This window comes from Taeniopygia guttata, chromosome 5 (assembly GCF_048771995.1).
Source record: "Taeniopygia guttata chromosome 5, bTaeGut7.mat, whole genome shotgun sequence".
NCBI lineage: Eukaryota > Metazoa > Chordata > Aves > Passeriformes > Estrildidae > Taeniopygia > Taeniopygia guttata.
The window spans coordinates 11,306,882-11,317,383 of record NC_133030.1 but is presented as its reverse complement, the minus strand read 5'-3'; the positions used below and the strand labels follow the sequence as shown (position 1 = coordinate 11,317,383).

General features: G+C 57.0%; 2 protein-coding genes and 1 pseudogene across 3 annotated transcripts; 1 reads left to right on the top strand and 2 right to left on the bottom strand.

Moving 5' to 3' along the window:
- The first annotated feature begins 1,305 nt into the window (after positions 1 to 1,305).
- GPR152 (G protein-coupled receptor 152) lies at positions 1,306 to 2,729 on the top strand. Its single transcript, XM_030275382.4, has one exon. The coding sequence runs from the start codon at positions 1,367 to 1,369 to the stop codon at positions 2,282 to 2,284; it is 918 nt and encodes a 305-aa protein (XP_030131242.4). The 5' UTR covers positions 1,306 to 1,366; the 3' UTR covers positions 2,285 to 2,729.
- Positions 2,730 to 3,928: 1,199 nt separating this feature from the next.
- On the bottom strand, positions 3,929 to 6,266 carry LOC115495661 (mas-related G-protein coupled receptor member H). 2 transcript variants are annotated; one of them, XM_030275374.4, is made up of 2 exons: positions 5,279 to 6,266; positions 3,929 to 5,044 (listed from the first exon to the last, which is right to left on the bottom strand). In XM_030275374.4, exon 2 carries the CDS (start codon positions 4,932 to 4,934, stop codon positions 4,005 to 4,007), a length of 930 nt encoding a protein of 309 aa, XP_030131234.4. In that variant the 5' UTR covers positions 4,935 to 5,044; positions 5,279 to 6,266; the 3' UTR covers positions 3,929 to 4,004. The 2 variants fall into 2 exon arrangements, with proteins under 2 accessions (XP_030131234.4, XP_030131235.4); XM_030275375.4 differs by having other exon boundaries at positions 3,929 to 4,971.
- Positions 6,267 to 6,412: 146 nt separating this feature from the next.
- On the bottom strand, positions 6,413 to 10,040 carry LOC140684243 (proto-oncogene Mas-like; annotated as a pseudogene).
- Between the last annotated feature and the right edge of the window lie 462 nt (positions 10,041 to 10,502).

Here is a 10,502-nt window from a genome sequence, read left to right as displayed (position 1 = left end):
CCTGCGCCCTCCCGACGCCCCAATCCCGCCTCCCAGCCTGGGATTTATTGCCCTGAGCATCGCAGGAGGCAAAGTCCAGGGGTGGAGTGAGGCACCGGGGGTGACTCACTGCCCTGGCCCTGCTGTCACTGCCACCCCTGCTGTCACACCCGTGCTGTGCCATGCTGGAGTCTCTGTCCCTGGCACCTGTGTGAGGGGCACCCACCAGCTCCTGTCTTTTCCTAGGGATCCCAACACGGGTGGGACAGGCTGTGACACCCCGCTTTGCTCTGGGACGTGCCATCCCAGCAGTGATGTCCCCCATGCCCCTGTTGGGATGTCCCCAAGACCCTTTCACCTCTTCTGCCACCCCAAAACTTTGGTGGGGCTGAATGGGTGCTTCTGGTGTGGGGTTGCAGGGAGGGATGTGGGGTCGTGTGTGCTGCCCCCTGCCATCCCCCCGTCTGCCACCAGCCTCTCCAGGCTCTCTCAGTGGGTACCAGCCAGTCCAGGAGGGCTCTGGAGCCCCCAGACCAATTGGTGTGAATCCAAACTGATGGCTCAGGCAACAAATTCCAAACTCTCCCCCAGGCCTGGTGCAGGATGAATCAGAGGAGAGGGATTCTCATGCTGGGAGGCTGGGAGAAAAATGCACAAATGCGGTAATGAACAATCTGAGAAGGATGCCAGCATCGGGGCAGCATGGGGAGAGGAGGCTGGAGCAACATCAAACAATTAGGAAGGTGGCAATTACCAGTCTAATGAGATTTCAGGTTGAATCCTAAAAGCATCAAGATTCTTTCAAAGTGAGATGTAACTGCTGCAGTGTTCGTCCTCTGGGTATTTGCTCAGAAAAAACATTTCCTTTCCCGCAAAACAGAATTTTGATGGGAGAAGAGGCAGCCTGTGTGCAGCTGCCCAGTGCTCTCAGTGCTGACCCGTGATTGTGCAGAAACGCCCCAAAAAGCAGCTTTATTTGGGGACAAATAGGCTGCTTGGAGCTTCTGAGGACGTGGAGACCTCAGTTTTCCTGACTGGAGAAGACCGTGGCAAGGAGCACCGGAGGGAGGGAGCTTGCCCTGCTTGGACACACCAACAGGTTGGCCCCAAGGAAAGGTAGGGGGCTGGGACCAGAGTCCAGCCCTGGGCACTGCTTGTTTCTCCCTGGATGTCCCCAAAGTCCCTCTCACTACTCCCACGGTTGTCCTTAATTGGGATGACTGGATTGATCCAACCCTCCCTCTGCCCTCACCTCACACCCATCCATCCCAAGGCCCCCCTGTCCCCAGCCCTGTTGTGCCACCTCACCAGGATCCCCCTCTTTGTCACATCCCACTAACCCTCCTCTGCTCTGACCACAGCTGGGGACCACATCCCACCTTCCACCATGGAGCTGAACCAGACCTTCCCACCTCCCTCATCTCCCGCGACGGACACCGAAGTGGACGACTCCTGTGAGATCGATGTCACCGATGTGGCCATAGACGGTGTCACTCTGCTCATCTGCCTCTGTGGGCTGGTTGGGAACGGGGTTGTGCTCTGGCTCCTTGGATTCCACATCCGCAGGAACCCCATCACTGTCTACATCCTCAACCTGGCCATTGCCGACTTCATCTTCCTCCTGTCCATGATCCCCTCCTCCGTGCTCTACCTGCTGGAGGATGCGTCCTGCTCCACTGTAGTGCCCCTGAAGTACCTGAGGCCCCTTCTCCTGCTGTCGCTGTTCTCCTACAACATGGGGCTGTACCTGCTGACAGCCATCAGCATCGAGAGGTGTGGTTCAATCCTCTTCCCACTCTGGTACCGCTGCCGCCGTCCCCAGTGCCTGTCATGGGTGGTGTGTGCCCTGCTCTGGGCTCTCTGCATCGTTGTCATGGTCGTGGTGATCTCCCTGTGCATGTCACAGGAGTACGAGCACTGCCGGGTGGCTCTCATCTCCATGCACTCCCTCAGCTTCCTCATCTTTGTCTCACCCATGGTCATCTCCAATGTGATCCTCTTCATCAAGGTCCAGTGTGGCTCCAAGAGACGTCAGCCTAAGAGACTCTACATTGTTATCTTCCTCACGGTGCTCTTCTTCCTCCTCTTTGTAGTGCCCCTCAGCCTCTGCAATTTCCTGCAACAGTTCAGCCCCAGCTGTGTGCCCTCCCAGGTGGTTTTCCTGCTTGCCTGCATCAACAGCAGCATCAACCCCTTCATCTACTTCTTGGTGGGGAGCTGCTGGAGGCACTGCTCCATGGTGTCCCTCCAGGTCGCCTTCCAGAGGGTCTTTGAGGAGACAGGGATCACCACAACGTCCAGATGAGAGGCCACTGTGGTCCCACCGGCTGTGCTGTCCATGCTGTCTTCATGCTCAGCTGTCCACTCTTGCTCCCAGCCAGGCCTGCAGGTCATCTTCCTGCAGCTGTGAGTCAGGATGCATCCCATAGCTTTTCCATCCCTTTTTCCCATCCCACTGGTCCGTGTTGTTGTGTCTATCCCTATCCCTAACCCTCTCCCTGTCCCTATCGCTATCATTGCATCCACATCCCATCCACATTCCCACCCCAGTCTTATCCCCAAACCATCCTCATCTCAGCTCCCCTTTCCTGTTCACTGTTCCCGTCCCGTCCCGTCCCGTCCCGTCCCGTCCCGTCCCGTCCCGTCCCGTCCCGCCCCGCAGGTTTCCCAGCTGCCGTCCGCTCCGAGCGCGATCCGTCGGGCTCTGCTGCCCTCCTGTGGGAATGTTTGGGATTGCCGGCATCCGGACCCTTCCCGATCCCGTCTGACATCCCAAATTCCCCCCCACCGCCCCACCCAGGGCCGCCTTCGCCCCTGACAGCCCCGCTCCGCCCGGGATCCCCGGCAGGGTGTCCACTCCTGGCCATTCCGCGCTCCTTCTCCCCAATAAAAGCTGATGGATCCATCCCGCTGTCGCCTCTCGTCCCTCTCCAAGGAGGCTGGGGGGCGGGACACCGCGGGTGAAGCTCTGGAGGGGAACGTCCCAGGGAAACAGTCCCCAAAAACTGTATGAGGCAGTCTGGAGTGAGCAGCCCGTGGGGAGGGACTGCAGCCTCAGGCATGGGGCTGGGAGAGATGGGAAGGATGGGAGGTGCGTGGGTTGCATGGGGAGTGGGATGGGAGGTTGTGTGGGAGGTGTGGGACATGATGGAGATGGTGGGAAGATGTGGTGGGAAGGTGTGGGATGTGGTGGGGCTGGAGAAAAGATGTGGGATGTGGTGGGGCTGGAGAAAAGATGTGGGATGTGGTGGGGCTGGTGACCTCAGCAAAGCCACAGGAAGCAGGGTGATGCCCCATGGAGCCCATGGTGACAAACACAGGTGCCACCCTGCTCCTGGAAGGGGGTGGCCGTGCTGAGGACCACGACCTTCTCCTCTCCTTGCTGCTGCACCATCGGAGCCTGCTGAGGGGGCAGCTGAAGGCAGTGGAGAGGAAGAATTTCTGAAGGCTGAGAGACCTTTGCATCTGGCTCACAAAATTAAAAACGAAATATCTCTGGGGAGATCTTTGCTGTGACACTCACAAAGCACTCACAGGGAATGTTGAGCTCCTGGTCCATCCTGTCCATGCCAGCTGTGCCGGTGCCAGCCCAGCTCTGGGCACTGGAGATCATGGTTGTGCCAGAGAGCACAAGCCATGGGTGTGTCCCTTCCTTCCAGCCACATTCCCGGCTGGCAGCAGGAGCCAGGGGAAGCCGGGAAGCGCTGGCAGAGCGGGCAAAGGCAGCTCAGGGTTAACGGTGCTGTTTGTTGATATTAGACCTCAGTGGGATGAAGGACCCAGGTGCCAGGGGGAATTTTGGGGTCACAGTGGTGGGAAGGATGCATTTTGGGAACAGTGCTCTAGGACCCCTGAGGGAGGAGGAATGTGCTCCCTGCAGAACATCCCTGACACATGGCCCTTGGCATGGCCTCTGCTCCCTTCTCCTGCAGGAATACAGCACCACAGGGAAGGTGATACTGAGGGTATTTATTAATCAGGTGACTCTGCACTAAGGTCCTTCAGCAGAGCAGTGGAAGGGATCATCAGGCTGGGAAGGCTGTATCCATTGCAGGATCATCACTGTGGGCAGTGTTTTCTTCTGGCTCCTCAAACACCCTCCTGAGGGAGAGCCGGAGGGACCCCACAGAGCAGGGCCTCCAGCACCTCCCCACCAAGAAGTAGATGAAGGGGTTGATGGTGCTGTGGATGCAGGCGAGCAGGATAACAACCTGGGAGGACACAGTGATGTAACCGAGCTGCTGCAGGAAATTGCAGAGGCTGAGGGGGAGAGCAAAGAGGAGGAAGAAGAGCACAACAAGGAAAATAACAATGTTGAGTCTCTTGGGTTGCTGCTGCTGGGAGCCACACTTGACCTTAATGAGGAGGACTGTGCTGGAAATGACCATGGCTGGAGCAAAGAGGAAGAGGTTGAGGGTATACATGGTGGTGAGAGATACCTGGCAGTGCTCGTGCTCCTGTGACAGGCACAGGGAAGTCACTGTGACAATGACAGCAATTGAGAGGGCCCAGAGCAGGGCACATACCACCCATGACAGGCGCTGGGGACGGCGGCAGCGGTACCAGAGTGGGTAGAGGGTGGATGTGCACTCGTCGATGCTGATGGCTGTCAGCAGGCACAGCCCCATGTTGTAGGAGAACAGCAGGAGCAGGAAAAGTGCCCTCAGGAACACCAGGGGAACGACTGTGGAGCAGGACAATTCATCCAGCAGGTCGAGCAGGGTGGAGTGGACCGCAAAGTGGAGGAAGGAGAAGTTGGCGAAAGCCAGGTTGGTGATGTAAAAGGTGGTGGTGTTCCTTTGGAGAAGGCAGAGCACAGCCCCGTTCCCAGCCAGCCCACAGAGGCAGATGAGCAGTGTCACACTGTCTATGGCCATGCTGGTGACATCTGTCTCACAGACATCATCTCCCTCAGTGGGTGAGGCAGGAGACGGGGACATGGTGGTCACCTCCATGGATGGATGCTGGGCAGACGGTGGGATGTGGCCCTGGCTGTGGTCAGAGTAAATTGGGAGTCAGTGGTTGGAAAATCCAGGAACGAACCATGCAGCACCTCAGCAGCTCCCTGCAGTGGGAAGGATTCAGTGGAGAGAAGTGAGATGTGCAGAGGAGGAGGGCAGTGGAAGAGTGGGGTGGGAGAGGGTTGGGCTGTTCACCAGGAGACACAGAAGGGAAGCACAGGGCAGAGGAGGGGGGGCCTGGGGAGGGGACTGTGGTCACTGGGAGAGGGTGGCAGGAGCAGAGCAGCTGCTGGAGGAGAGGAAGGTGGGGCAGGGAGGAAGGAAAAAATTCCACTGACCTGTTCCCTGTGGGGCAGCAGCAGGCAAAGGGGTCTGTGCAGATCAGCGGCGCTTCCTGGAACCTCTTGCTCCTTTGGGATCCACGTCCTAAAGCGGCTCCTGCCAGGTCAGTGACATGAAGGAGAAAGTGCCCAGATCACCAGGAGCTCCTCACTCCAGTCCTGCTGGCTCCTCTCTGTGCCCTGTACTGGTGCTGCTTCCCAAGGCTCGGTGGTATCACAGGGGGATTGGAAATTGCACCTTTGGCTATGTCAGGGTGCGCCTGCACTCCTACACAGTAATTTATAATGATTTTTTTGAGTTTTGTCCAATAAGGAAGTGGCTTTTGCCAGACAGTCTGCAAAGAGTTTTGCAATTGGCTCATCATTTCCTTCTGATTAGAAACACTCCTTCCCTGCAGAATGTCCCGTTCTCCATCCGCCTCCCCTCTCCCGAAGGGCTTCTACCATTCGTCATTTCCCTTCCCTGTGGGGTCAGCGTCCCCCCAGCAGCAGAAGGGCGCTGGTGGTGCCGGTGGCACTGAAATGCCGGCAGTGCCGGCAGTGCTGATGAAGCCGCTGGGTGCTCGTCAGAAGCATTTCACATTCTGGGAAGAGCTCTGGGATCATCGCCAAAGCCTCCCCAGAGGGCCGAAGGACGCTCAGCTGAGCTTCCTCGCCCTCTCCCAACCCCATCCCCATCCCTGCTCCCATCCCGCTCTCCATCCTCTCCCAGGCCGCAGCTTTCCCGGCCAGCGGCGGCTCCGCGCTCCGAGCGCGGCGCTCGGGCTTTGCCGCCCTCCCGTGCTGAGATCTGGGATCGGCAGCATCCAGACCCCTGCGACCCCTCGCTCCTCTCCTGACCCTTGCTCACCTCCTCGGAAATCCCAGACCACCCCCCGCCACCTCCCCCCGGGCCACCTTGCACCCCGAGAGCCCCGCTCCTGCCCTGCTCCACCCGCGGCTCCCGGCAGTGTCTCTGCCCCTCCTGGCCATGGAGCTCTAGCAGCCTGGAGAGGGGAGGAGAGCCCTGCTCCCGTGTGCTCCCTCAGGGCATCCCTCCCACACGCCGCTGCTCCCTTCTCCTGCAGGAATGCACCGCGGGAGTGTTCCGAACGAGTGTTTGAGATCGCTGAAAAAGTCACCGCCAGGGGATCGCTAAAAACCACGTTTAATATTAAGCGGCAGCACAGCGGAGTTCATTGGCCAGGAGCATTTCTGAGATCTCCGTGTGGACTGGAAAGATGGTGAGGATGCTCCAGCACACAGAGGGTGATACTGTGGGTACTTATTGTTCAGGCACATCAAGGAATCCCTCAGCTGCCGTCCCGGGGTTATTCAGCAGTGCAGTGGCAGGAATCAACAGGCTCAGGGCACCGTGTCCATGACGGGTTCATTGCTGTGGGCAGTGTTTTCTTCTGTTTCCCTAAAGACTCTCAGGAGGGCCTTCCTTAGGGACCCATGGAGCAGGGCCTCCTGCTCCCCACCAAGAAGCAGATGAAGGGGTCGATGGTGCTGTGGATGCAGGTGAGTAAGAAAACCACTTGGGATGACACAATGGTGCAGCCAAACTGCTGCAGTAAAGTCCAGAGGCTGAGTGGGAGAGTGAAGAGGAGGATGAAGAGCACAGTGAGGAGGATGATGTTGAGTCTCTTGGGTTGCTGCTGCTGGGAGGCAGGCTTGACTTCATTGAGGAGAATTGTGCTGGAAATGACCATGGCTGGAGCAAAGAGCAGCAGGTTGAGGGCATTCATGGAGATGAGAGACACCTGACAGTGCTGGGGCTTGAGTGACAGGCACAGGACAACCACTGTAACAAAGGGGAGGGCCCAGAGAAGGACACTCATGAACCCTGATGGGTGCTGGGGACAGTGGCAGTGGTAGCAGAGTGCGCAGAGGATGGATGTGCACCTCTTGATAACGATGGCTGTCAGCAGGTGGAGCCCTGTGGTGCAGAGAACAGCAGGAGCGGGAAAAACAAACTCAGCTACTCCAGGAGCATAATAGTGGAACAGGAAACTAGCTCCAGGAGGTGAAGCAGGATGGAGCAGGAAGCTGAAGTCTGCAACAGCCAAATGGAAGATACAGAGTGTGATGGGTCCCTGCAGAAGCTGAGGAGGCAGAGGAGAACCCAGATTCCAGCCAGCCCACAGAGGCAGATGAACAGCATGATACCACACATAGCTACATCAGTGATATCAATCCCACATATATTATCTCCTTCAGTGGGTGAGGCAGAAGATGGGGACATGGTGGTCACCTCCATGGATGGACGCTGGGCAGGCGGTAGGATGTGGCCCTGGCTGTGGTCAGAGTAAATTGGGAGTCAGTGCTTGGAGAATCCAGGGATGGACTATGAGGCTCCTCAGCAGCTCCCTGCAGTGGGAAGGATTCAGTGGAGAGAAGTGAGATGTGCAGGGGAGGAGGGTGATGGAAATGGTGGGGTGGGAGAGGGAGGTGGGAGGGTTCAGCTGTGGCAGGAACAGAGCAGCTGCTGGAGGAGAGGAAGGTGGGGTAGGGAGGAAGGAAAACATTCCACTGACCTGTTCCCTGTGGGGCAGCAGCAGGCAAAGGGGTCTGTGCAGATCAGCGGCGCTTCCTGGAACCTCTTGCTCCTTTGGGATCCATGTCCTAAAGCGGCTCCTGCCAGGTCAGTGACATGAAGGAGAAAGTGCCCAGATCACCAGGAGCTCCCCAGTCCTGTCCCACCACCTGCTGTCTGTGCCCAATCCTGTTGTTGCCCCCCATGACTCGGTGCAGTCATGGCGCAGTCAGATATTTATCCTGGGTGGAATTTTTTTTTTTTTTTGCTACAAATGTGCCAGTGCTCCTCTCCCCGATGCCCTTCCTCAGCCCCGGCCAGCTCTGGGGAGAGGGGTGGGCAAGTTTCTAGCGCTTCCCGCTGGACCCTCGCGGGCTTTGGGAAGCGCTATCGGAGTTCCAGAGAGCAGTCAGTGACCCCACGGCGAATTACGAGGAGAGTCTTTCTCTGGGGGCGAATTCCGTTTATTGTAATCCAACGGGGAATACAATAACTCGAAGGGGACCAGGCGTGCCGCACCGGCGTTTGCCGGAAAGGCGCGGGCGGGGCGGAACGCGCTGGAGCCAGCCAGAAGAAAGCACGAAACGAACCACGCAAACAAATTAAATACGGAGTGGGGGAAAACCGAACAGCCAATGGGGTAAAACCACGGGGGGTTCGAGGGTGGTGGGATACGGGGGTACCTCCAATGAAGGATAGACAGGGGAAGGGTCCCAGGTCCTCTACCAATCACCCGGCATCCCGGATGGAAGATTCTAGGCGGATGGGAAGGGACACCGAGTGACAGACAGGCATCTGGGGTAAACAGGGGGATGACTTGGCATTTTTGGGGATAACGGACACGTGGGGGAAGGCGGGAAAACCCGGGGAGAAACCAAGGCGGGAAAACCCGGGGAGAAACCGTTACAGAACCGGGGGTACATGGAACAAACCTATACATAATACAAATGTAATAAAACATAAAAAACCACAACTCCACACAAAAGAAATGACTTTTGTCAAGAGCTCCAAATTAAATACTTTGGCTCATCATTTTCTCCTGATTAGAAAGACTCTTACCCTGCAGATTGCTTCACTCTCCAAATGCCTTCCCTCTCCTGACAGTCTCCTACCTTTCCTTCTTTCTTCCCTGAGGGATCATGGTCCCTTCAGCAGCAGAGGGATGATGGCGGCACTGGAATGCTGGCAGTGCCGGCAGTGCTGGTGAGTCAGCTGGGTGCTTCTCAGAAGCAACTCTCATTCCAGGAAGGGCTCCATGATCATTGCCAAAACATGCCCTGGGCCCAAGGAAGCGCAGCTCAGCTGCTCCCTATCGTATCCCATCACATCCTCATTCCTGCTCTTCATCACCAGCCCATTCCCACCCTGTTCTCCTTCCTCACCCCATCCTATCATATTCCACAGATTTCCCAGACAGCGGCTGCTCCCCCACTCTGAGCATGGCCTGTCAGGCTCTGCTCTCCTCTGGCCTTGCCAGTATCCAGAGCCCCTCCAACATCCTCTGACCCTCTTCTGACCACTCTGAAACTGCCTGCAACACCCCAGACTGTCCCAGGGCCCCCCTTTTCTCCACCAACAGCCCCACTCCTGCCCCGCTCCACCAGGAACCCTGGCAGTGTCCCCGCTCCTCCTGGCCACAGTGCTCTAGGACCCAGGAGGGAGGAGGAAAGCCCAGCTCCCCTGTGATCCTCAGGAGAACACAGGATGATAAACACGGCTGGAAGCAGTGCAGAAACAGAGAAGGAGGCCTGCAGTGGTGTTGGGGCAAGTTCTGTAAAAAGAAGCAAGAGCACAAGGCCAAAGGTTCAAGGCAAGATCACCTTTAATATCACAGCACTCAGTGAATGCGACCACCAGAGACCCCTCTGAATGATCCTCCAGGACCAGGAAAGGACTTGGAGAAGGAGGTGAATGCATGGAAATTAGTCCTAGGAAAGTGATGTTTATGTATTAGATAAGAAAGATACGTCAATGACTCTATGTGATTATGATGGATAAACAACCTGCTGTGAAGTTCTATCACACACCGGACAGGAAGAGATCCTTCTGTGTGTCCTGTGGAGGTAAAGAATTCCTCCATCCTAATGCTTCTCATAGTGATGGAAAGTATATTCTGCCTGATTTTGGTATCACACCCAATTCCCCTCTCTGCTCCTCTCCTCATGCCATGCCATGCCATGCCATGCCATGCCATGCCATGCCATGCCATGCCATGCCATGCCATGCCATGCCATGCCATGCCATGCCATGCCATGCCATGCCATGCCATGCCATGCCATGCCATCCCATGCCATGCCATGCCATGCCATGCCATGCCATGCCATGCCATGCCATGCCATGCCATGCCATGCCATCCCATCCCATCCCATCCCATCCCATCCCATCCCATCCCATCCCATCCCATCCCATCCCATCCCATCCCCACTCCCTGCCTTGAAGTGCTGCCCATTGGGCTCTGCTGCTCTCCAGTCAGGACATTTGGGATCAGCAGCATCCAGACCCTTCCTGAACTCCACCAGACCATTCCAGAACCCTCCGACCCTTCTGGAACCCTCTGACCACCACCAGTCCCGCCCCAGAGCTGCCATTTCCCCTAGGACAGCCCCGCTCCTGCCCTGCTCCACCTGGGACCATGAGCAGTGTCTCTGCTTCTCCAAGCCATTCCTGCTTTTCTACCTTGAAATTAACAATTTAGCAAAGAAA